At 27.2% G+C, this 26,397-nt stretch overlaps 13 protein-coding genes across 13 annotated transcripts; 6 read left to right on the top strand and 7 right to left on the bottom strand. All coding sequences in view use genetic code 12, as the record gives it.

Moving 5' to 3' along the window:
- Nucleotides 1-361: 361 nt before the first annotated feature.
- Nucleotides 362-6,094, top strand: KGF54_000817 (putative RNA helicase; the record flags this gene model as incomplete). Its single annotated transcript, XM_051766771.1, has 1 exon — nucleotides 362-6,094. One exon carries the CDS (start codon nucleotides 362-364, stop codon nucleotides 6,092-6,094), a length of 5,733 nt encoding a protein of 1,910 aa, XP_051622031.1.
- Nucleotides 6,095-6,106: 12 nt separating this feature from the next.
- On the bottom strand, nucleotides 6,107-6,835 carry KGF54_000816 (uncharacterized protein; the record flags this gene model as incomplete). The annotated part of the gene is made up of 1 exon (XM_051766770.1): nucleotides 6,107-6,835. The coding sequence occupies one exon, from the start codon at nucleotides 6,833-6,835 to the stop codon at nucleotides 6,107-6,109; it is 729 nt and encodes a 242-aa protein (XP_051622030.1).
- Nucleotides 6,836-7,118: 283 nt separating this feature from the next.
- On the top strand, nucleotides 7,119-8,225 carry KGF54_000815 (uncharacterized protein; the record flags this gene model as incomplete). The annotated part of the gene is made up of 1 exon (XM_051766769.1): nucleotides 7,119-8,225. One exon carries the CDS (start codon nucleotides 7,119-7,121, stop codon nucleotides 8,223-8,225), a length of 1,107 nt encoding a protein of 368 aa, XP_051622029.1.
- Nucleotides 8,226-8,421: 196 nt separating this feature from the next.
- On the top strand, nucleotides 8,422-9,492 carry KGF54_000814 (uncharacterized protein; the record flags this gene model as incomplete). Its single annotated transcript, XM_051766768.1, has 1 exon — nucleotides 8,422-9,492. One exon carries the CDS (start codon nucleotides 8,422-8,424, stop codon nucleotides 9,490-9,492), a length of 1,071 nt encoding a protein of 356 aa, XP_051622028.1.
- Nucleotides 9,493-9,796: 304 nt separating this feature from the next.
- On the top strand, nucleotides 9,797-11,584 carry PUT2 (1-pyrroline-5-carboxylate dehydrogenase; the record flags this gene model as incomplete). The annotated part of the gene is made up of 1 exon (XM_051766767.1): nucleotides 9,797-11,584. One exon carries the CDS (start codon nucleotides 9,797-9,799, stop codon nucleotides 11,582-11,584), a length of 1,788 nt encoding a protein of 595 aa, XP_051622027.1.
- Nucleotides 11,585-11,767: 183 nt separating this feature from the next.
- Nucleotides 11,768-13,660, bottom strand: TIP20 (Tip20p; the record flags this gene model as incomplete). The annotated part of the gene is made up of 1 exon (XM_051766766.1): nucleotides 11,768-13,660. The coding sequence occupies one exon, from the start codon at nucleotides 13,658-13,660 to the stop codon at nucleotides 11,768-11,770; it is 1,893 nt and encodes a 630-aa protein (XP_051622026.1).
- A 239-nt stretch (nucleotides 13,661-13,899) lies between these two features.
- CCT3 (chaperonin-containing T-complex subunit) lies at nucleotides 13,900-15,483 on the top strand (the record flags this gene model as incomplete). The annotated part of the gene is made up of 1 exon (XM_051766765.1): nucleotides 13,900-15,483. The coding sequence occupies one exon, from the start codon at nucleotides 13,900-13,902 to the stop codon at nucleotides 15,481-15,483; it is 1,584 nt and encodes a 527-aa protein (XP_051622025.1).
- Nucleotides 15,484-15,539: 56 nt separating this feature from the next.
- KGF54_000810 (putative dephospho-CoA kinase) lies at nucleotides 15,540-16,268 on the bottom strand (the record flags this gene model as incomplete). Its single annotated transcript, XM_051766764.1, has 1 exon — nucleotides 15,540-16,268. The coding sequence occupies one exon, from the start codon at nucleotides 16,266-16,268 to the stop codon at nucleotides 15,540-15,542; it is 729 nt and encodes a 242-aa protein (XP_051622024.1).
- A 186-nt stretch (nucleotides 16,269-16,454) lies between these two features.
- KGF54_000809 (2-dehydropantoate 2-reductase) lies at nucleotides 16,455-17,564 on the top strand (the record flags this gene model as incomplete). The annotated part of the gene is made up of 1 exon (XM_051766762.1): nucleotides 16,455-17,564. The coding sequence occupies one exon, from the start codon at nucleotides 16,455-16,457 to the stop codon at nucleotides 17,562-17,564; it is 1,110 nt and encodes a 369-aa protein (XP_051622023.1).
- A 16-nt stretch (nucleotides 17,565-17,580) lies between these two features.
- On the bottom strand, nucleotides 17,581-18,891 carry KGF54_000808 (protein-lysine N-methyltransferase; the record flags this gene model as incomplete). The annotated part of the gene is made up of 1 exon (XM_051766761.1): nucleotides 17,581-18,891. One exon carries the CDS (start codon nucleotides 18,889-18,891, stop codon nucleotides 17,581-17,583), a length of 1,311 nt encoding a protein of 436 aa, XP_051622022.1.
- Nucleotides 18,892-19,118: 227 nt separating this feature from the next.
- On the bottom strand, nucleotides 19,119-19,640 carry CNB1 (calcineurin regulatory subunit B; the record flags this gene model as incomplete). The annotated part of the gene is made up of 1 exon (XM_051766760.1): nucleotides 19,119-19,640. The coding sequence occupies one exon, from the start codon at nucleotides 19,638-19,640 to the stop codon at nucleotides 19,119-19,121; it is 522 nt and encodes a 173-aa protein (XP_051622021.1).
- A 698-nt stretch (nucleotides 19,641-20,338) lies between these two features.
- On the bottom strand, nucleotides 20,339-23,413 carry LEU3 (leucine-responsive transcriptional regulator; the record flags this gene model as incomplete). Its single annotated transcript, XM_051766759.1, has 1 exon — nucleotides 20,339-23,413. The coding sequence occupies one exon, from the start codon at nucleotides 23,411-23,413 to the stop codon at nucleotides 20,339-20,341; it is 3,075 nt and encodes a 1,024-aa protein (XP_051622020.1).
- A 265-nt stretch (nucleotides 23,414-23,678) lies between these two features.
- Nucleotides 23,679-25,346, bottom strand: KGF54_000805 (uncharacterized protein; the record flags this gene model as incomplete). The annotated part of the gene is made up of 1 exon (XM_051766758.1): nucleotides 23,679-25,346. One exon carries the CDS (start codon nucleotides 25,344-25,346, stop codon nucleotides 23,679-23,681), a length of 1,668 nt encoding a protein of 555 aa, XP_051622019.1.
- Between the last annotated feature and the right edge of the window lie 1,051 nt (nucleotides 25,347-26,397).

Genomic DNA, 26,397 nt, shown 5'->3' with positions numbered 1-26,397 from the left:
TCAAGATGACTGTTAAATTCTATTAAATATGCGAATTTTCATTGATGAATTACTGAGCTGACTTGAACCATGCTTCATACAACAAGTATGGAGTTCTATTTAAATATTGAGCGTTTAGAAATTAACAAAAAGACTATACTAGACAGAGATTACTCATGTTTATTTACTATTTACATTTTTTTGCAATTTTGCAATATCTCATAATTAATTTATTACACAAAAATATAAAAAGGCATACTGAAAAAATATAAATTTATAAAAAGATTTGAATATTGCCATTAATTATTTCAAAATATATATATCAACAAAATGATATAAGATTGAATTAAGTTAAATTTATTTATTCAACTATTAAAGAATTATGTCAAGCTATAACATATCCTCAACGGGATCATATATGCAAGCTATGCAACCAATGGTTGAAGCAATGAATAAATGGTCTCAATTACAAGAATCAAATCAAAAATTAATAAATATTGATAATGAAAATGCTAAATTTACTCCAATTGATAAGATACTACCGAAATTTAATGATATTCATATTGATTCCTTGTCAAACATTGTCACAAATCAAGATAAAGATGATCATATACTAAAGAATTTGGAAAAGGAATGTTCAAGAGTAAGTTTAGCTAGAGGTCAAGATGAAGATGAAATTTTAACATTGGTGAAAAATTTAGTATCACATTCAACTGGTGATGAACAATTACAATCTTCATTATTTGATATCTTGGGATTTGAAGAAATTGATTTAATATCAAATATAATACAAAATAAACAAGTTTTTAATCAAACTAATGGATTATTATCAGCTCAAGAGAGGGCTCAATTAATTATAGATAATAGAAATAAAACCAAAAATCAAGATATACTACTGAAGTCAGTAAATCAAAGATATGCTCATGTTTATAAAAATCAAGATACTATAAATTTAGCAGCAGTAACCGGTGGGAAATTTACATTACCAAAAGGAACTACAAGAAATTCATATCCATTAAATGAAGAATTAATTATACCGTACCCTGAAGAGCTGCCAAATAAATGGACCACTTCAAATCATTTAATAAAATTAAAAGATATGGATTTTCTATGTCAAGGTACTTTCAAAAACTATAAAACTTTAAATAAAATGCAAAGTTTAGTATACCCTGTAGCATATAATACTAATGAAAATTTGTTGGTATGTGCACCCACAGGTGCAGGTAAAACAGATGTCGCATTATTAACAATTTTACATACAATACAACAATTTGTAACAGAAACTGTCAATGAAGATAATGACGTCACTATAGATATAGATTATGATGAATTTAAAATAATTTATGTTGCACCATTAAAAGCTTTAGCAGCAGAAATTGTTGAAAAATATTCAAAAAAATTACAATGGTTAGGTATAAAAGTTCGAGAATTAACTGGTGATATGCAAATGACAAGAAAAGAAATTACTGAAACTCAAATTATTGTAACTACACCTGAAAAATGGGATGTTGTAACTAGGAAACTGAATGGTGATAGTGAATTAGTTTCAAAAGTTAAATTATTAATTATTGATGAAGTTCATCTTTTACATGAAGATAGAGGGTCAGTTATTGAAACATTGGTTGCTAGAACTTTAAGACAAGTTGAAAGTACTCAACTGATGATTAGAGTTGTTGGATTATCTGCTACTTTACCAAATTATATGGATGTTGCTGATTTTTTAGGTGTTAATAGAAATGTGGGGATGTTTTATTTTGATCAATCATTTAGACCAATACCTTTACAACAACAAATTTTAGGTGTTAGAGGTAAAACTGGTTCCAAAACAGCAAGAGAAAATTTAGATAAAGTATCATATGCAAAATTATCTGAATATTTAGATCAAGGACTACAAATTATGGTATTTGTTCATTCACGTAAAGAAACAGTTAAAACAGCAAGAACTTTTATACAAATGGCTCAAGATCATAATGAATTAGATTTATTTGATTGTTCAGAAAATCCATCTTATGAAAAATTTAAAAGAGAAGCATCACAAAAGAATAGATCTAAGGAGTTAAGAGAGTTGTTTCCACATGGTTTTGGTACTCATCATGCTGGTATGTTACGTAGTGATAGAAACCTAACGGAGAAAATGTTTGAATCAGGAGCAATTAAAGTATTATGTTGTACATCAACATTAGCTTGGGGTGTCAATTTACCTGCGGCTGTGGTCATAGTGAAAGGAACTCAAGTTTATAACTCAAAAGCAGGTGGATTTACTGATTTAGGTATATCAGATGTTATTCAAATTTTTGGTAGAGCAGGTAGACCACAATATGAAAAATTTGGTGTTGGTATATTATGTACTACAAGTGATAGAATGGATCATTATATTTCATTACTTACTCAACAACATCCAATTGAATCAAAACTTAAGGAAAAATTAATTGACAATTTAAATGCAGAAATTTCATTAGGTACTGTAACTAATGTAGATGAAGGTGTTCAATGGTTAGGTTATACTTATATGATTACTAGAATGAAAAAAAATCCATTTGCTTATGCTATGTCATGGCAAGAAATTCAAGAAGATCCAACTTTAGTTAATAGAAGAAGAGAAATGATTGTACTGTGTGCTAAAAGATTACATTTATTACAAATGATTATATTTGATGAAGAAACTGGTACTTTAGTGCCTAAAGATTTAGGTAGAATAGCATCAGATTTTTATTTACTTACTAATTCAGTTGAAATTTTTAATCAAATGGTGAATCCATTAGCTACAGAAGCTGATATTTTATCAATGATAAGTATGAGTAGTGAATTTGATTCAATAAAGTTTAGAGAAGAAGAAGCAAAAGAATTGAAACAATTACTTGAAGATGATTCACCTTGTCAAATTGCAGCAGATGTTGATTCACCACCTGGAAAGACAAATATCTTATTACAAGCATTTATATCACAAGCTAATATTAAAGAATCAGCATTAGTTTCTGATTCGAATTATGTAGCTCAAAATTCAGCAAGAATTTGTAGAGCATTATTTTTAATTGCAATGAATCGTAAATGGGGGAAATTAATGGAAATTATGTTATCATTATGTAAATCAATAGATAAAAGAATTTGGTCATTTGAACATCCAATGAGTCAATTTGATTTACCAGAACCTATTTTAAGAAATATAAAGGGGAAAAATCCATCAATGGAAACTTTAAGAGATATGAGTGCTGGAGAATTAGGAGATTTAGTTCATAATAAACTGATGGGTTCAACATTATATAAATTAATTGGTAAATTCCCCTATATTGAAATTGATTCTGAAATTTTTCCTATCATGACTAACGTAATGAGAATTCATATTAATTTAACACCTGATTTTGTTTGGGATGAAAGGTATCATGGACAAGCACAAATATTTTGGTTAACAGTTGAAGAATCAGATAAACTGAATATTTTACATGTTGAAAAATTTATCTTAAATAAGAGACAATTAAATAATCCTCATGAATTAGATTTTATGATCCCATTAAGTGATCCATTACCACCACAAGTTATTGTTAAATTAGTATCCGATTTATGGATTGGATGTGAAACTGTTCATGCAGTATCTTTTCAACACCTTATTAGACCACAAAATGAAACTATGAAAACTGAATTGTTACGATTACAACCATTACCAGTTGAAGCTTTACACAATAAAGAAATTGAAAAAATATATTCATCAAAATTTAAATATTTCAATCCGATGCAAACAATGATTTTCCATTCATTATATAATACTAATGAAAGTTCATTTGTTGGATCACCTACAGGTTCAGGTAAAACAGTAGTGGCAGAATTAGCAATATGGCATGCTTTTAATCAATTCCCGGGTTCAAAAATAGTTTATATTGCTCCAATGAAAGCATTAGTTAGGGAAAGAGTAGATGATTGGAAGAAAAGAATTTGTGCAAATACAAATCATAAATTAGTTGAATTAACTGGTGATTCATTACCAAGTATTCATGAAGTTAAAGAAGCTGATATAATAATCACAACACCTGAAAAATTCGATGGTATATCACGTAATTGGCAAACTCGTAAATTTGTTCAACAAGTATCATTAGTAATTATGGATGAAATTCATTTGTTAGCAAGTGATAGAGGTCCAATTTTAGAAATGATTGTTAGTAGAATGAATTATATATCATCACAAACCAAAAAACCAATTAGATTATTAGGTATGTCTACTGCAGTTTCAAATGCTTTTGATATGGCTGGTTGGTTAGGTGTTAAAAATGGATTATTTAATTTTCCTCAATCTGTTAGACCAGTGCCATTACAAATGTATATTGATGGGTTTCCTGATAATTTAGCATTTTGTCCATTAATGAAAACAATGAATAAACCTGCTTTTATGGCTATTAAACAACATTCACCTACAAAACCAGTTTTAATTTTTGTAGCTTCAAGAAGACAAACTAGATTAACTGCTTTAGATTTAATACATTTATGTGGTATGGAATCTGATCCAAGACGCTTCCTAAAGATGGATGAATTTGAATTAGAAGATGTTTTAAATAAAGTTAAAGATGAAACTTTAAAATTATCTTTACAATTTGGTATGGGATTACATCATGCAGGTTTAGTCGAATCAGATAGATCAATATCACATAAATTATTTGAACAAGGTAAAATTCAAGTATTAATTGCAACTTCAACATTAGCTTGGGGAGTTAATTTACCTGCACATTTAGTAATAATAAAAGGTACACAATTTTTCGATGCTAAAATTGAAGGATATAGAGATATGGATTTAACTGATATTTTACAAATGATGGGTAGAGCAGGTAGACCAGCTTTTGATACTAGTGGTATTGCAATAGTTTATACAAAGGAATCCAAAAAGATATTTTATAAACATTTTTTAAATTTAGGATTCCCTGTTGAATCTTCATTACATAAAGTTTTAGATAATCATATTGGTGCAGAAATTTCATCAGGTACTATAACTACAAGACAAGAAGCTATGGATTTTTTAACTTGGACTTTTTTGTATAGAAGAGCACATAATAATCCAACATATTATGGAATTGAAGATGTTTCTGAATATGGAATTTCAAAATATTTGGCAGGTTTAATTGATACAACTATTGATAGTTTAATTGAATCGAAATGTGTTCATACTAAAGGTGATGAATTGATAGCTACTCCATTTTTACATATTTCTTCATATTATTATTTATCTCATTTGACAATGAGAAATTTTGTTAACAAGATAAACCCCAATTTTGAATTCAGAAATTGTTTACAATTGCTTTGTGAAGCTACTGAATATAATGAATTAGCAACACGTCATGGAGAAGAACTTATAAATTTAGAATTATCTTTAGCTATGAGATATTCTGCTAATGATTTAGAATGTGAATTTATTTGGGATCCTCATGTTAAAGCATATTTATTAATTCAAGCATTTATTAGTAGAATTGAATTACCAATTGCTGATTATTCTCAAGATACTGTTTCTGTGTTGGATCAATCATTACGTATATTACAAGCTTTCATTGATGGTGCTGCTGAAATGGGTTATTATAAGGCTGTCTTGTCATTTATTGAATTAATGCAATGTATTAAACAAAGAATATGGTATGATGATGATCCAATCTCGGCATTACCTGGATTAAATATTGTTACAAAACAAGATAGTCCATATAAATTAACATTAAATCAATTAGGTGAATTAAAAACCGGTCAATTATATAAATTTATTGAAAAATTTGATATACCTGAACAAAATCAAAAAGAATTTATTAAAATTGCATCTCATTTACCAACAGGAGAATTTAAAATTAAACAAGATAAACAAGAATCAATTAAAGTTGAAATTTTACATAATAATTATCCATTAAATGATGAATTTAAAGTATATTGTCCAAATTTCCCTAAACCACAAAGAGAATCTTGGTTTATTATAATACATGATGAAAAAGAATTGTTATTATTGAAAAGAGCATCACCAAGATTGGTTAATAAAAAAGGTATTGTATCTTGTGAATTAGAAGTACCTGATGAATTATTTGGTAAAGAAGTTACAATTACTTGTATTAATGATGGAATGGATATAAAATATAGTAAAGTATATACATTATTATAAATTTTTGAAAAGTTATTCAAAGAAATCATCTTCTTCTTCTTCCTTATTTTCTTCTTTTGTCTCTGGTGCGTCGATTTCTTTAGTTGGTTTAATAATTTCAAGAGTTTTAATTTGTTTTTTATTTTGTAATATATCATCAATTGTAAAATCTAATTTATTTTCCTTAAGCATTGATTCAACTTGTTTTTTAAATTCCGATCTTCTTGCTTCTGTCTTCTTGAGGCCTGCTTTCACATTTGGATCATTTAAATTTTCATTATTTGAACTAGGATATAAAGAAATATATTTTTCAGATTTTGGAAATAAAACAATATATAATAAATCAATTTCTCCATGTCGTAATTGTTTTCTTACCTTTTTTATATCTTTTTTAATTCCAGTTTTTTCAATTTCTTTAAATTGAGATCTTAATTGTTTTAATTTACGTATAGCTTTTTTTTTTTCAAAAAATCTAACCATATGATATTTTGTTGCATTTGTTTTTTGTTTTATATTAAATTGTGATTGTTGTAATTCAATGTTTAAACCTTTTAATGCTCTTTCATATTCAATTTTTTTATTTGCTGGTAATTTTGATTTTGAATTTGGTTCTGAGGATTTTTTAAGAAGTCTTTCTATATCTCTTATTTTTTTTTTTAATTTTGAAGATGAACCTGTATTTATTACTTTTGATACTTCTATTGGATTATTATTATTTGAGTTTTTTTTGATATATTTTTTATTTGGTTGTGTCTTGGGCATCTTTTGTAAAGGTGGTTTTGTTTTAATGATGGCCGGATTCGGTTGGATAAGGCAGTGAAATCTTTTTGGTTTAAGTTATTGACTTAATTTTTGGATCAATTTGTTTCTTAATTGAGAATGAATATAAATTTCAAGATGGTCTTCTTCTATTTAATTTTTCTCTTTAAAATATCAATTGACACAAAACAATTTTATTTACTTAAATATCATCAACTTAAAAGTTCAAACCAACAACCATCAAGTCATAGAAAGCATAAGTTTTCATATAAATAACTGTTCAATTATGGGAATACTAGAGAAAATAGCACAAATTCAAGAAGAATTAGCAAGAACTCAAAAAAACAAAGCAACAGAATATCATATAGGTTTATTAAAAGGTAAATTAGCTAGATATAGAAGAGAATTATTAGAACCACAACCAGGACAAGGTTCAGGAGGTGGAGGTCAAGGATTTGAAGTTGCAAAAGCCGGAGATGCTCGAGTTTCATTAATTGGTTTCCCATCAGTTGGTAAATCATCATTTTTATCAAAAGTTACAAATACTAAATCAGAAGCTGCAAATTATGAATTTACAACATTAACTTCAGTTGGTGGGATTTTAGAATATAATGGAGCAGAAGTACAAATTGTTGATTTACCTGGTATTATAAAAGCTGCATCACAAGGGAAAGGTAGAGGTAGACAAGTTATTGCAGTTTCAAGAACTTCTGATTTAATTTTAATGGTTTTAGATGCAACTAAATCTGAAGATCAAAGAACTATATTAGAAAATGAATTAGAATCAATGGGGATAAGATTAAATAAAATAAGACCAAATGTAACAATCACATACAAAAAAACAGGTGGAGTTAAAATGAATTCAATAATACCACCAAAATATCTTGATGAAAAAATAGTAACTGCATTATTAAAAGATTATAAAATATTAAATGCTCATGTATTAATAAAAGATGAAAATGTAACAATAGATGATTTTATTGATGTTATAAATGAACAACATATAACTTACATAAAATGTCTTTATGTATATAATAAAATAGATTCAGTAAGTTTAGAAGAATGTGATAGATTAGCAAGATTACCAAATACAACAGTAATATCATGTGAATTAGATTTAGGAATAAATGATTTAAAAGAAGAAATTTGGAGACAATTAGATTTATTAAGATTATATACAAAAAGAAGAGGTATCTTACCTAAATTTGATGATCCAATGGTTGTTAGAAATAAAAGTACAATTTTAGAAGTATGTGATTCTATTCATAGAGAAATGAAAAATCAATTTAAATATGCATTAGTATGGGGTTCAAGTGCTAAACATTCTCCTCAAAAATGTGGATTAAATCATCCTGTTCATGATGAAGATGTTGTTCAAATTGTTACTAAATAGTATATTTCGTTAAATAGATTATGTAAATAATTTAAAGATATGTTTAATGAAACGATCAAGACTTCAATAACGTAGTGAACTTTCAACTTGTATTGGTTGTTAAATCAAAATTATCAAATAATTTTTGGCTGCAAAGAAAACGCGTAAAATAAATCAATTATTTCATGTTCACATCAATAAATGATTATTCAATGAAATGAATAAATTTAAAGATTTACCAGATATAGATACATCAACTCAAGAAATATTTGAATCATCAGATCATGAAGATAACGATACTACCACTACACAACAAAATGATGAATTTGAAAATATAAATTTTGATGAAAAAACAATACAATTTAATAAATTTCATATAATAAATAATAACAAATTTGATTTTTCAGGAAATGTTATAAATTCTATGGGTTATCAAATTATAGATAATGAAAAAGAAGAAACTATTGATGAAAAGCTAGCTAGAATTAAAAGAGAATTGGAAGAAATACGGCAGAATCAAGACATTAATGTTGATGAATTAATTGAAGAAACAAAAGAATTGGAGATAAATAGTAAAAAAAAGAGTCAACTAGATGAAATAATAGACCCAGAATCAATTAATATTCGAGAACTTCTACATTTCCAATCCAAACCAATAGAACTAAATGAAAGAAACATTAAACAATTAAGTAGCATAGAGAATAAATTAAATGAACTAGAATCAAAAATTGGATCAGGAATTAAAAATGAAAATGAAAATGAAACTACCACATTTCAATTAAATATAAATGATTTAGAAAGAAAGTTAGATATACTAGAACATTCAGATTACAATTCAAATTCAATAATAACCAAAGTTGAAAAATTAACAAAAGAAATTAATAAATTAGAATTAAATAAAAAAATATATGGATTAGATCCAACAAATGATAATTATAATGAAAGTGATGAAATAAATAATATTAACAAGTATGAAAAAATCAATGAAATCTATAAAATATTACCAAATTTAGAAAATACAATAGTTAATATACCAATTATATTAAAAAGAATTAAAAATTTAAATAATTTACATAATGAAATGAATGAATCAATTAATTTAACATCAAATTTAAATGAAATTTTCAATAATATAAACAAGGATTTTATTAAATGGGATGAATCAATAATTAATTTGAATTCTAAACTTAATCTTACAATTGAAAATTTTAATAATAATCTGGAAAATGTAAATAATAGAATTTTAGAATTAAATGAAAGAATTAAGAACTACAAGATAAATAAGTAGATAAGATAAAAGAGGATATATTTTAATAAGTAATGAATAATATATGGTTAAGCTAAACCTTTCCAATTTAGTAAATATGATAAGCTCGCTTGTGTTTTCCATTCAAAAATCTCAAGAGATGAAGAATAAAAATAATATTTCAACTTTTGGTTACACAAATCTGAAACCCCGTAAATCAGAATTATCGACTTTTATTGAATGTAGTAAAATTTATATAAATTTCAAAGTAAAAATTTTCAGTTTTGAATTCTATCTTTTCTTTTTTATCAAGTCTGTCTTTAAAGTCAATTATATATATTCAAGAATGTTAAGATCAACTACTCGTAATACATTAAGATTGAGAACAACTTTACAATCTTCAAAATTTATACCTAGATCAACAATTAATACTATAAAACCAAATATTAAACAAAATATAAGATGTATATCACAATTATCAACAATTAAAACTCCTCCAAATTTAACAAATGAACCAGTTAAAGATTTTAGTTTTAATGATGTAAAAGATTGGGATTTATTAAAAGCTTCATTAACAAGATTTACTGATACTGATAATGAACCATTAGCAATTCCATTAATTATAAATGGTGAAAAAATTTATAAAGATACAGAAATAAAACCACAATTAAATCCAGCAAATCATTCACAAATATTAGCTAATGTATCACAAGCATCAACTGAAGATATTCAAAATGCTATACAATCAGCTAAAAATGCAAAATTAACTTGGTCACAAACTTCATGGATTGATAGAGCTGCTATTTTTTTGAAAGCTGCTGATTTAATTTCAACAAAATATAGATATGATATGTTAGCTGCAACAATGTTAGGTCAAGGTAAAAATGTTTATCAAGCAGAAATAGATTGTGTTGCTGAATTAATTGATTTTTTTAAATTTAATGTTAAATATGCTGAAGAAATGTATAGTCAACAACCTTTACAAACTTCACCTGGTGTTTGGAATAGAGCTGAATATAGACCTTTAGAAGGTTTTGTATATGCTGTTACTCCTTTTAATTTTACTGCTATTGCTGCTAATTTAGTTGGTGCACCTGCTTTAATGGGTAATACTGTTGTTTGGAAACCTTCTGCAACTGCTGCATTATCTAATTATTTATTATTAACTATATTAGAAGAAGCTGGTTTACCTAAAGGTGTTATAAATTTTATTCCTGGTGATCCAGTACAAGTTACTGATATTGTTTTAAACGATAAAGATTTTTCAAGTTTACATTTCACTGGGTCAACAGATGTTTTTAAAAAATTATATAAACAAATAAGTGATAATGTTTCAAATGATGTTTACAGGGATTTCCCAAGAATTGTTGGTGAAACTGGTGGGAAAAATTTCCATTTAATTCATAATTCAGCTAATTTAAAACATTCAGTATTATCTACATTAAGAGGTGCTTTTGAATATCAAGGACAAAAATGTTCAGCTACTTCAAGAGTATACGTTCCAGAATCAATGTGGCCTGAATTTTCTGAAAAATTAAGTTCTCAAATGTCAACAATAACTATTGGAAATACAACTGAATCACAAACTATTAATTCTTTTATGGGACCAGTTATTCATGAACAATCTTTTAATAAATTAAAAACAGCAATTGATCAAGCTAAACAAGATCCAGAATTAGAAATAATAAGTGGTGGTTCATACGATTCAACAAATGGTTATTATATTCAACCAACATTAATTAAAACAACAAATCCAAATCATGAATATTTAACAAAAGAATTTTTTGGTCCAATATTAACAGCATACGTTTATCCAGATTCAAAATTTGATCAAATAATGGATTCAATAGATTCTATAACAAAATATGGATTAACTGGTTCAATATTTGCAAAAGATCGGTCAATAATTCGTAAAGTTGAAGAAAAATTAAGATATTCAGCTGGTAATTTTTATATAAATGATAAATCAACAGGGGCAGTTGTTGGACAACAATGGTTTGGTGGTGCTAGAGCTTCAGGAACAAATGATAAAGCTGGTTCTGGAAATATTTTATCTAGATTTGTTTCTATTAGAGCTATAAAAGAAAATTTTTATGAATTAAATGATTTTAAATATCCTTCAAATTATCAATAGATCTTAGGTGTATAGAAAATATGAATAGTTAAAACTTTTTAAAATATGTTGATTTTCAACATAATTACCCAACTTTAAAAAACCGGTAATGGCAGATTTCTTGAAAAAAGAAGGAAATTAATTTAGAGGGTTAAAATAAGACTATACCTTTCTCAATTATCAACTTATACTTCTGTTCTTTTTCTATATAGAATTTGTAAATGTTAGATAATCTAAATTAGAAACAGATTTCGAAATTAATTCCAATTTCAAATCTCTTAAAGTCAATAATTCCTTTTTAATTTGATTAGTAGTTTTAATTAATAATTTTTCATAATCAATAATAAAAGATCCAAAAATCCCATCATCTTGATCATCTGCATTATTATTGTTGTAATAGTAATCTCTTACTTCTTGAACTTTAGCTTCCTTATTTAATGATTTATATTTATCCCATAATTGTATAAATAAAAATTCTTCACTCCATTGTTCCATTTGATTAATTGCGTATTTCGTTGAACAATAAACTTCTAGTAAGTTTTCTAAATTTTTCAAACTTTCTGATTCTTGGTTAGTTGTTGTTTTATTTGATTTATCATCACTTATACCACCTGGGATAATGTTTAATACATTTTTTATATTTAATTTGTCATTGACCATTTTAAATTGTTTATTTATTTCATTTAAATAAAGATCTAATAAATTTAATTGAATTTTACTAATATATTTCATATTAAATTTGAATACTCTAATTTGTTGTAAATGACTATTTAAATTATTCATTAATTTTATAAATCCGTATGATGAGTATGTAGGTTTTAGTATTAATTTATTAGACGTAGTATGATAATCATAATCTATTTTAAAAGAATCTTCTTTATTTATGATTTCATTTTGATATCTTTTTATTGCTAATTTGTTTTCAAAATTCAACCAATTTTCAAATGCTTTGTTTTCATTATCTAAAAATATATCTCCTGCTATACCAGTCCATTTTAAATTGGTTGTTTCATTATAGTTCGTAACGTTTGGATTGTATTTATATTTATTTCTTAATCTTTGATCAAATGATGATACTTCATATATTAAATGAGTCAATAATCTACCATATTTTTCAATAGTTGCATTATCATTAGTGTTTACTTCATTAATATTTTTATTTATTATTTGAATCATCTTATTAATTTTAGTTCTAATGGGTATCAACAAACAAGTTATATTCTCATAAGTTCCAATTTTGTTTAATATTCTAAAACTTGGATCAACTATTATATTAATCAATGATAAATTATCATCTAAAAAAGTTTCAATATATTGTAAACACCATTCAGGTTTTGATAATTTATTTGTATCTTTTTTTGGAGTATCGAAATGATAATTGAATTTTAGTATAATTGGATCCAATAAAGTTTCTAATCCCCACCATGTATTTGGATAATCTGGTATGTTTTTAATAGATTGTAATTGAATCAACTCGCTGAATAGACTGGTTATTGAAGTTAATACTGCATTTGATACTGTATCGTTGTTTAACCACTTGTTTTTCTGAATGACATCTTTTAAATTAGTTTGTAGTTTCAATCTTAGTTTATCTATCTGTTCATCAACAACATTGTTTAAGTAGTAATCATTTAGTTCTACAGAACGATTGTTAATTTCAATTAAATGCTTCACTGATAGGTTGTTTGATAATAATTGTTTCTCAATGTTTGACACTTTTGTTAAATGTTCTATTTCATTTTGAATTTGTAATTTATTTTGTAGTTTGCTTTTTAGTATAATGAATTTGTGGTATGAACCATATTCTTGAATCAATTGATCAATTTTGAAAATATTTGTATTTAAATCATTAGATTCAGCTATTTCTCTTAATTGTGTTTCAATTAAATCAATCGTGCTACTCAATTGACTCTCATCTACTTTCGGTTCCTCAACTTGTTGATTATTCTGTATCTCTCCAGTATTATTTGATAATTTATTTGTTGCAACTTGATTGATCCGGGTTACCAATTGATTTAATTGTTGTAATTTTGAATCTAAGTTGTTTAAATCATCAATATTTGTAAAATTAGTATTAATATAATCATCAGTTTCCATTTGACTGTTGTATTATTCTTATCTTTGATACCTTTCCAATTGTACTATTAATTTTAATATCTAGTCTACTGTCCCTGTATTAAACATTCGCGTGTATTAAAAGAATTTGATGGAATAAAAAATAAAAAAATTTCGTACAATTTTTAATACATTTCATCATTGATCTATAGTTAAAAACAATAACTAGAAGGAAATTGTTTTGTTTAATTATCAATTGAGAATCAGTCGTCATCACCACAATGCAAGCTCCAGTCGTTTATTTAAATACTTCAACTCAAAGACAAACTGGTAGACAAGCACAAGTTGCCAATATAACTGCAGCAAAAGCAGTTGCAGATATTATAAGGACATGTTTAGGACCAAAAGCAATGTTAAAGATGTTATTAGATCCAATGGGAGGGATTGTATTAACAAATGATGGACATGCTATATTAAGAGAAATTGATGTATCACATCCAGCTGCAAAATCAATGATTGAATTATCAAGAACTCAAGATGAAGAAGTTGGAGATGGTACAACAACAGTTATAATATTAGCAGGAGAAATATTAGCACAAACTTTCCCATATATTGAAAAAAATATACATCCAGTTATAATAATAAAAGCTTTAAAAGAAGCATTAAAAGATGCTTTGGAAGTTATACATGAAGTTTCTAAACCAGTTGATATAAATAATGATCAAGCAATGTTGAAATTAATTCAAGCTTCCATAGGTACAAAATATATAAATAAATGGTCAACTAAAATGTGTGAATTAAGTTTAAAAGCCGTTAGAACAGTTATGATTGAAAAGGGAGATTATAAAGAAATTGATGTCAAGAGATATGTTAGAATTGAAAAAATTCCAGGTGGAGAAGTTACTGATTCAGAAGTATTAGATGGTATATTATTAAATAAAGATGTTGTTCATCCAAAAATGAAAAGAAATATTGAAAATCCAAGAATTATTTTGTTGGATTGTCCATTAGAATATAAAAAGGGAGAATCTCAAACAAATATAGAAATTACAAAAGAAGAAGATTGGAATAGAATTTTACAAATTGAAGAAGAACAAGTTAAATTATTATGTGACCAACTTTTGGAATTTAAACCAGATCTAGTTATAACGGAAAAGGGAGTAAGTGATTTAGCTCAACATTATCTTTTAAAAGGTGGAGTTTCAGCATTAAGAAGAGTTAAAAAATCAGATAATAATAGAATTGCAAGAGCAACGGGGGCAACAATTGTAAATAGAGTTGAAGATTTAAAAGAATCAGATGTTGGTACAAAATGTGGTGAATTTAAAGTTGAATTAATTGGTGATGAATATTTTGCATTTTTAACAAAATGTAAAAATCCTCAAGCTTGTACAATAATTTTAAGAGGTGCAAGTAAAGATATATTGAATGAAATTGAAAGAAATTTACATGATGCAATGGCAGTGACAAGAAATGTTATGTTTGAACCATCATTAAGTCCTGGTGGTGGAGCTACTGAAATGGCATGTAGTGTTAAATTATCAGAAAAGGCTAAAACAATAAAAGGAATAGAACAATATCCATATCAAGCAGTTGCTGATGCTTTTGAAGTTATTCCAAGAACTCTTATACAAAATTGTGGTGGTAATCCAATTAAAATTTTATCACAATTAAGAGCAAAACAAGCTTCAGGGCATTATACTTATGGTATTGATGGAGAAAATGGTAAAGTTGTTGATATGAATGAATATGGTATCTGGGAACCAGAAGTTATTAAACAACAATCTATTAAAACTGCTATTGAAAGTGCTTGTTTATTACTTAGAGTTGATGATATAGTTAGTGGTGTACGTCAAAATCAATAAATTTAATATCGTCACATTACATTATTCATTTATTCGTTTATATCTATTTATGCTCTCTACTCTTGTTTTGGTTTTTTGCCTTTATATTTCTCAACTATTCGTCTCGTGATAAATACAAGTAATGCAGATAATACCCCAAAAGGAGGTATCCATTCAATTAAAGTCAGTGCAAAATTTGGTTTTCTTTTAGTTATCAATTTTTTGATCAGAAGTTGTAAGTCCTTTAGTGAACCAGAATTATCTAGTACATAATCACTTCTATAATTTCTTTCATTCATTGACATTTGATTTTTAATTCTATTTTGTGCATCCAATTCCGTCAATTCTGGATTTCTTTCTAATAATCTATCAATTTGTAAAGTTGATGGTGAAATTGATACTGTTATTATACTACCACAAATTAAATATAATCCAGATTCAAAAAGTAATGGAACGTCTAATATTACCATTGAGTTGAGTTTGAAATATGATTGTGCAATTTGTTTTATAATTTCCCATTTTACAGCTGGATGAATTATTGAATTTAATTTCTTTAACTCCGATTTGTTTTCAAATACATATGTACCCAAAGCTCCACGATTTAATGATTCATCTTCATTCACCAAATTAGGGATTTGAGATTGAAATTCTTGTAGTATCTTATTATAAGCTGGTTTTTTAGGTTCAACAACTTCTTTTGCAATTAAATCTGCATCAATTATTTTTAAATTATATTTAGTTTGTAATTCTTTTGATACTGTTGATTTTCCACATGCTATACCTCCTGTCAAACCTACTATAAGCATTTTCTAGTTTGGATGATTTGAAGTATCACTGTCAATTGGAAATTCTAGTTTAGTATATTATTGTGTAGATAAGATAAGAAAGTAATAGTTTTCAAATATGGTAATATTATTTATATAGTTAAACGCAGTCTTAGTTGTGTATAAAAAATTGAAAAATTAATTTTGCAACTATTTCTACATAACCAGATGTCAAGAATACTACAATCACAAGTAGGTGATAAACTAAAGGTACATATACTAGGGGCTGGTTCAATAGGTTCGCTTATAGCACATGATTTGAAACAACAATATAAAGATCAAATTTCACCCATACTATTACTACGTCCTAATAAAGTTATACAATCATCAAATTCATCACTATCAAAGAATACAACAAATATAAAATTAAATAGATTATATGATCCAGAAAATGAATTATCATCAATAGATTTAGAATTTGTTAAACCAAAAAATTTCGAAAAACACAACAGTTCAGAAGAAATTGAAAATTTAATAATTACAACAAAATCATATCAAACTGAATCAGCTATAAAACCATTCTTAAATAAAATCACATCAAACTCTAAGATATTGATTCTACAAAATGGAATGGGGATGAAACAAAATTTAATAAATAGGTATTGGAAAAATGAATCATCATTACCTAGTATTTTCGAAGGTATAACTACTCATGGAGTTTTCATTGATGATAAACAAATTATAAATCATGCATCAAGAGGGAAATTATTGATCAGTAATAGCTCAAATATTGAAGAAGGTAATTTACCACCATTAATTCAATCAATTATAGAAACCTCAAATTTAAATACGAGTTATTTAAATTATAATCAATTTTTATTATATCAAATTGAAAAATTAATTATAAATTGTTGTATAAATCCAATAACTGCATTATATAATGTAAGAAATGGAGATCTTTTATATTCAAATGAAATATTAAATATTTGGAAATCAATAATTAAAGAAAGTATAGATATATTAAAATTAGAATATTCAACACAATTGGAAAACATTTTCGAATCATCATCATTTTTAAATGAAGATCGGTTATTGGAAGTTGTTATAGATTGTTGTAAATTAACATCACAAAATAGTTCATCAATGAGACAAGATATTAGAAATTTAAAAACTACTGAAATTAATAATTTGAATGGATATATTACTTTTTTGGGGAGGAAATTTAATAGAACTACTATTGTTAATTCAATGATTGTTAATTTAATTAATTTAAAATTTGATTTGAATAAAAATTTGGATTTAGAAGCAAGTAAAAATTTATTGAGTACCTATAGTTAATTATGAAGTTATGTATTTAGTCAATTGAATTTAGGTAGGTACTAGCTAAATTGTATCTATTCTTGTATATTGTTCCTATTAGTTGTTTTCGTAGTTTATTGTCTTCCCCATCATCATTGTTAGCAAATTCTAGGTATTGTTTTGAATTTGATTCTTGCCTAATGTCATTTAAAATTGATTTCATTATTTGATTACTTCCTCGCTTGTAAACTTCACTATCTATATTTCCATTAATTAATGCTCTTAATTTCCTTGATTCCTTTGGGTCTTTCTCCTGTAATATAGCAAGACAAACTTCTGTTCTAAATGATAGTCCAGTGCTTGTAAAAGTATAATTATCAAAGTAATTTTGTTCCTTTAAGAATTCAATCTGCAAATTAGATAGCTTTTCAATTAGCTGTTTAGATATATTGATGTCATCCCACTTATTATTTGGTATAATAAATCCATATTCACACAATAAAAATTCATTAGAATGAGGTCCATAATTGAAAAAAATTTGATCATCTTCTTTGTAATTTGTAGTAGTTGAAACATGAAAACCTGAAGGGTCAATTTTCATAACACATTGTTCATTATCTGAATGATTTATAAAATCGATATATGGAGCTAAAGTGAAATTATCCTCTGGGGTATGACTTGTTGGTAAATCCATATATAAACAACGAGAGTTTATACTCAACCAAGATAGTAAAAACTTTGATTTTGGAATTAATTTTGTTATCACTTGGTTATCAACATTCTTGGATCTTAATAGACTTATGACTGTTTCATAATCTTTTTCAAATCTTGATTTAACTTTTGATGCATGTTGCTTTGTTGTGTAAGGTAGTAATTTTAAAATATCATCCGGATAATAAATTGGTAAATATAAAAAATCTTCCTCAGATGGTAAAGAATCCAAAAACGGCTTCCAGAATGAATTGGTACCTCTCTGCTTTTCCAATGTAATATATAATGATAACAATTGAAATGAAGTAAGTTTTAAAATCTCATCTCTGGTAAACGCTTTGTAAATTTTTGTAATTTCATCATCATCAATTGAAGAATTTTGTTGATTCATGTATTTAGACAAATGAGTCAATACGGTCTTGAAATTTAATAAGTACTTATGTGGAACCTTTATTATTTTAAAATTTGAATTTAAGCTTGTGGTTGTATATATACCTCTACCTGATCCAGATACATCTTTGACTTTTAAAGCAGGTGAAACATATGATTGATTTAATGAGGATGTTGAGATTGTTGATGTCTTCTGACCATTTTCAGCATCATCGTCATTGATCCATTTTAATAAGTTCTGTAACTTTCTATCAAAATCTTTCATATCATTTTATGGTATGAAATTTTATCGATTTATTGTTTTACAAATGAAGTTTGATTATGCGAAAAATTGACACACCTTTTCAAAGGTGGATGTTTCAGGATATTGTAGTACAGAAAAACAAAGAGCTATTATGATATTAATATTAACTAATATTAGAGATATGTTTTAATTGACTAAAATTTATTCGTAACTTTCATTATCTTTATATAAATTCAATATCCAAAGAATTAAAACATATTCAAAGTCAAAGTATTTGCAATTGTATTATTATCAACTGCATTTTTAAATTCTTCAAAATTTAATTTCCCATCCCCATCATGATCAGCTTCCATTATAGTCTTATCAACAATTTGTTGTAATTCTTCATCTTTCAAATTTTTACCAACCATCATTTTCATAACAATAAATAATTCTCCATTACCAATATAACCATCTCTATCGATATCATAAATATTAAATGCAAAATTTAATTTATCTAAATTTGAAGATTTACCACTGAATGCACTTAATCCTGTAATAAATTCTTGAAAATCTATTTGTCCATCTCCATCTTTATCGAATACATCCATTAATCTTGTTGCTAATGGATTTGATGATATTCCTGGTATTGATAAAAATTCATTCTTGTCTATTTCTCCTGATTTATCTTTATCTAATTTCATAAATCTTTTTCTTAATCTATCTATTTCTTCTAAATTGAAATTTGTATCTTCCATAAAATCATTTAGTATACTTGATGATGCACCCATTTTTTATAGTTTAGCTGTTTTTTACTCTAATAGATGTAAAAGTAAATGTTAAATATTAAATAAAATGTTATTAATTATGCAAAAAAAGACACTTGATCTGCCCTATGAAGTTGGATAGATGAATTTATGATATATAGCTAATGCTTAAATACTAAATTCTGTCTTGATCTTGACTATCTGTAAATGACTTTAAAAACGTATTGAATACTATAAGTAGAATTTCTATTAAAATATCTGTCTCTTTCTTTAATGTTCCGACAAGAAATTGATATCAATTTATAAATTAAATTGTCCACTTGAACAGCTGAAAACTCAATTTACATAAAAGATGAGCTGTTTTACCTCATACAAATTACATTCACTTTTTGTCAAATGAAAATTCATTACCAATTTTTGTTTGTTTTCGAGAAGTTTCAAAAACTCGGTTGTTGGGGAAGTTCAGTGATTCCTTTCCGTGTGCACAAAAAGTTAAACTCATAATTTATAGCCGCACTAATTTGAGACTACTTTACCGCAAAGCTTTGTACGAATTAGAACTAAATTAGGGCGGATCTGTATTCTGATAGGTGCGAGAAACTTGAGTTCAAGTCACCAAGAAATTACTATGTATTTTCTTCGTAATTAAATCTAAATTATGAAGTAAATCATGATACAATTTAAGTCTACATATGTGCTAACTATGCTAACCGCTTATAACATTAATTAAGATGAAATCCAAAATCATTCATAACACTATCAACATCTCTCCATAATAATTCACCATCAAATCGATCTAAATCTAAACTTTCTAAACCCAGTTGACCAGCTGGTGATTCATTAAATGAAAAATTTGAAGACGTGCTTTGATGTTGATGTTGTTGCTGTTGAGGTTGTTGTTGTTGCATGGGATTATATTCGAATTGTTGTTGTGCGGCTAATTGATGTTGTTGATGTTGTTGATGTTGTTGTGGGATTTGTTGTGGTTGCTGATATGTTGGTGTGTATTGTAATTGTTCATTGAAGTGGTTTGTTCCTGGTGGGTAGTATGGAATATTGTTATTATTAACCTCATTGACATTGTTGATATTCTGTTGTGGTTGAAACATTTGTGGACTAGCAGTTACCGATTGTTTTTCACCTCCAAATCTTTGAGGTAACACATTGTTAATAACTGGTGTAAGTTGTTGTTGTTGAGGATTCTTATTAATGGTTGGTGAGTTATTAGTATCACTTTTAGTCATTGGTGAAGATTCAGAAGATGAATTAACAACTTTAAATATTGAGCTTCTTTTAGAATTACCTGCTGAAATTGGTTCTGGATCCAAAGGAATTGTTCTTATAATTTGTCTTGCTTTTTGTTCTGCATCAACTGTATTGGATAAAGATCTTTTAGTTTTCAGTTTTCGTGTATTCATGAATTCAGTTGATTTTGGATCATTTATTTGTGATACTTGATCCTTATCTTCTTCGTCCAAAATTGCATTTTCATGATCATCATCTTCTTCGTTTTGTTTTTCTTCTTCGGAGTGAGCTATAGATTGGTTATTTTCATCTTCTTCCTCATCTTCTTCTTCTTCAACAACATTATTTGTTTCCTTAACAATGTTCGCATTTAATTTAGAAATACCTGCTTTTTCTCTAACAAGATTCAAACAGTCAAAAAACACTGAAGCTGACATTCTATTTCTTATACTAATACTCAAAGCATTTGTATCATTATTATCCAAATTTCTGAAAAGCAGCCACATATTCCTCGTTATACCACTTGATCTAAAAGCCATATCATGTTTTAAAATTGATGCTTTAGCATTTAATTCAACAACTGCTTCATAACATGATTTTCCCAAAGTAATATCAATGAACTTTTTTAATGGTGAATGAATTAATTTACCAATTATACATGCAGCTTGCCAAAGGTTTAATAAATAAACACCAGGTAAATATTTTATAAATTTTTTGTCAAAAGTTTGACAATCTTTAGTATATTTGATTAATGAAACTGCTGAATTGTACAACTTTATCAACCCCTTTTGCAATTCAAAACTTGACATTTTAAAAGAATCAATAAAATAATAACTAAATAAATGAACTCTTGAAGTTAATAATTCAAATATTCTAAATTTTGATGAATTATTAATCGATGGTTCACCAATGGATATCTCTAGATTTTCCAACTTTTTAGCGAATAGTTTCAACAAAGGTAATTTTTCTTGTGCTTCGATTAATCCACATGGATCAATAGGATTTGAATTTAGGGCTTTGGCCATTTGATCTTCGAACTGAGCTATTTCTAACATTGATTTTAAATTCTGTGGGATTTTGAGATCACCACTAGTTTGTTGATTATAAAACCATATTGATGAATCTAATTGAACACACGCCGGGAATCCAAATGCAGTAGCTATAAATTGAGACGCAACATTTGATGCAATCCAAGTCTTGATTTGTTCTTGTAATATACCCAATTGTTTTGGATTTGTTGTTGATGTGGGGACTCCTGAAACAAATGATGAAGGTGCATGTAATCCAATTCTGATAGCTTGGAAAAACCCGGTGTTGACTGTATTATATGATGAGTCAGCACTTAATGATGAAGTAATTGGTGGCCAATATGAATATAGTAAGAAAGCTTGAACTGAATAAACTGAACTAACATTATATATTGGTTCATCTTCTTCCGTGGGGTTATATCTTGTTATTGGAGATATCATAATTTCAGCTAATATTCCTTTGACAATAGGTGATAATTTTAATAATAAAGTTTTTGAATAATCTTCTTTAAATCTTCTTAATGATACAAATATAATGACCCAGAATAATGGTGGACATAGTTTATAAATTCTTTCTGGTCCTTTTGATACATCAACTACTGGTAATATTGGGTGATATCGCAAAATATATTCTTTAAATAATTCTTTTATTGTGTTTGGCGATACTGTGATTTCTTCAACTGATTTTTCTTCACATTGGAGTAATTCATCTGATATGTTAAAATCTTCAGTTGTCGATGTTGTTGATATTGTTTTTATGAGTGGTGTTTTGACTTTTAAATTGTTTGTTAATGGATCTGTAAATTCTTGTTTAATAATTGGTCTTTTGCCCTGTAGAGTTTGCTGAACTGATGAATTGTTTAGTGAAGGTGCTGACTGGCCATTTGAAGTAGCCTCAATTAAATCATCTTGATCATTTTGAGATTCACCTAACGATGGAAATTTGGATAATAATTCAGCAGCTTGAGCAGTGTTTAGTGTCTTTTTCAACTCCATAAATTCTTTTTCAATCTGTGCTATTCTTGCTCTTTTGTATGTTCTTTTATAATCAGATTTTAAATCACATTGTAAACCCTTTTTAGCACATCTTGTACATGGATTTGGTTGTTTTTCATATGCGTCACATCTAGACTTTTGTTGTCTGCATTCTACACATGCCATACGTTTAATCTTGGTTTTGGAATCGGTTTGTTGTTGTTGTTGGCTAGTGGTTGTTGGTGGTGTTGAAGATGCTGATTGTAATTCGGGACTAAAATGTTTTTTCAAGTTGTTGTTGTTGAAGGAAGAATCTTGATTGGAAAGTGAGGAGGTTGAATTTGGAACATTGTAATGTGACTGATATGATAGTGGTTGAGGAAGTATTGGAGATTGAGATTGCGATTGAGATTGAGGTTGTTGTAGTTGATTTAATGATGCATTTTGATTTGATTGTTGATTGAATTCACTTGACATATTACTTGCAATATGAACTAAATTATCAAATGGGATATTGTTTCCTCCATTTGCATCTTTTGGAGTATTCATTTAGTTTGGTATAGGAGTATCCCTCTTGAAATTTGATTTCTTTAGTCTATTCTATTGATAACAGAAATGATATTTTTGTTTTTATTTTTTTTGTTTTGATTGAAATTACACAAAAGACGAAACCAAAGTATATAAGAAGAGATGTTTCAAATGAAACATAAAACTAAAATTGTCTATAAATCTTTTTTTGTTTTGTATTACATATGATTCTACATAAATTTTGATATTCTATAAGTTGACTTCGATGATAAAAAATTGAAATGCCTTAACCCCAACACCACATTCCATTACTTAACCAGTTCAATTCAAATTCAGTTTTATTAGTACCAAATTTTCTAACCATAGGTAAGACACCAACTTGTTTAGACCCATTATTAATTAAATTAATTTTATTTTTTTCTTCACCTTTAGCTTTTTCTTCCTTTTTGGCTTCATGATGTTCATCACTTGCATAAGATGAGAATGGTAAATAATTTATAAAAAAATCATACATTACTGGATCAGGAATGTCATTTGGTGTATCATTTGTTGAAAAATAAACATTTTCAAATTTTGAACTTCTGTGTCTTGCGTTATAAAGGGCTAAACTTATTAAAATGTCAAGATCTTGGAAATTGTACCCACCTAAGTCATTTAATCCAGTAAATGAAGAGCCTCTTCTTGGTTGATTTGTTGCTGGTAATACACTTTCATATGAAATTTCACCCATTCCAGTTATGAAAAATTCACCTTTTAAACTATTCCATAATATGTAATAAGATCTTTTTTGTAAATCATTTGTTATTATTGCACCTTCAATCTTTGCAAATTCTAATTCTTCTTTAGATTTAGCAAATCCTTGTTCTGTTATTGCTTTACTTCTGAATTCTGCATATGATGGTTTGATTGCAAATTTTGAGATTGTTTGATTTAAGGCTGATGACTTTCTTCTTGGGCCATCTGCTACCGACGAACCTTGAGGATTGAAAGATTGTTCAACAATTGATGATAATACATTACTTGAACCTCCATGTTGTTTTGACATTGACAAAATATTATTTAATCCTGTTAATGAAGATGAAGATTTATGATCACTTTGTAATTCACTATGAAACATTAATTTGTTTAACTCTGATAATATTTCCAATTCTTTTGTTTGTAATATAAATTCAATAACTTCTTGATCTTGTTTATTGTCCCAATTTAATAATTTGATTCTTTTACCAACAGATCTTGATTTTTTATCTGGACTAGTTTGTTGATCTTTTTCCAGATCTTCTATCAAATTCTTGATCAATGATTCTTGACCTTCAGTTAATGCAGGTAATGGAATTTGATAAAAATCCATTGGGTATGGTTTAAATCCAAACCTTTCATAATATGTATCAACACCAGAATACAAGAACCAAACGTATTCTTTACCCAAGTAGTAATTTGCTAACAGTCTATCAGTTTCTCCAGTATTATCATCAAGTGTCATTTTTTTAAAATTATCAACATGAGAATCAATACTTTTATCTAACAGATCTTGTATTATAGTACTTTCAGTCGATTCAATAGCTTGTGATAAACATGATTCCGCTAATCCTTGTTTTCTATAATCTTCATGTGTGAATACAAAACTAACTAATAATGCAGTAATGTTTTTAACACCAAATAATGAAGGGTCGGGGGTGGATGAGATCATACTTGATCTATCAGCTGGTTTATATAAGGCTTTTTCATGTCTGATGATTGTACATGCAACTATTTTGTTGTTTGAAGTATCCTCAAGGTAAAATCCAACTAATTTCCCACCTTTGTATTTTATAAATTCTTCAAAACCTTTGGAGATTGTAGTACCAAATTCTTCTGGTGTTAATGGTCCACCCCATTGAGTTCCACAAAGCTCAAAGAGCTCTTTCAATTTGGAAATATCTTCTGTTTTGTTGAATTTGAATTTGTTATCAGTCATCTTGATTTAATTGATACGAGTTTAGTTTATAATGAATGTTCTGTGTCAATTGGTTGCTAATGATTTCTATGCTTCAAATCTAAATGTTTTTATTCGATTGGTCAATCTCTACCTTAGCTCTTTGATTATGGCAATTGGAGAATAAATGTTTAACTTTTGGATAAATTTGATTAATATTTTAAAACTTGCTACAACTTTAGTGTTATATTTTTCAGAATAATTCAAAACCGACACCCCTCCATTTATTTCGAATTAGTCGTAACGCTTTTTTTATCAAATCCCGCTTAGTGCTACCAATGTGTTGCACCAAATGTGGGGGAAATTAAAGATAATAAATAGAGCAATTGCTGTTCAAAAAACAATACTATAGAGTTATCGACTTGTATTAACTTGGTAATCTGAAAGTATTATATATACTAACTCATTTGGTTCATTTTTAAGGGATCACAACATTAAAATCTACTCACTTTTTATAATTTGCAAATTTTAAACTTTGATGTTACATGTATCAAATATATTTAAAAGTTGATTTATGTACAATTTAAAACCAAATCTCCAAAATTTTGCTTCAAAATAGATATGAATTTTGATACAGGGCTAGTGAGTATTAAGAATCGTAAAGATAAATTATAGATGATCTCATCGCTTTGAATTATTATGTTTTTTTGACTTTAAAAAAATAGACTTTAATCTTTTTCGTATATTATGTAATAATGCATTGAATAGTTACGGATTCAAGTTCTACTATAATTTGTAATATTAACAACTGCCTGGTGTAACTTAAACTAGTCCACTCGAAGTCAAGCTTTGTCTGGGTATGGTCTTACCAGGTAAAAGATAACATTCTCGGAAAAGTACTCGCAAACATTTGTCCCTTTAATTTATTACAATAGTTGTACCAAATTTGACAGTTTGTCAAAAGACTATATTTACATCAACATTATTATGGCGATTACGTACTAAGAATAATAGGGAGGTAGTATTCGAAATGGCTGTTATAAGTTGATTTGTCTCAGAAAAGGGTCCTCAAAATCTTGGTGAATCTATCAAA

This window comes from Candida jiufengensis, assembly GCF_024610255.1.
Source record: "Candida jiufengensis strain CBS 10846 chromosome Unknown scaffold7, whole genome shotgun sequence".
Lineage (NCBI taxonomy): Eukaryota > Fungi > Ascomycota > Pichiomycetes > Serinales > Debaryomycetaceae > Lodderomyces > Lodderomyces jiufengensis.
This window is presented reverse-complemented; position numbering and strand designations above follow the sequence as displayed.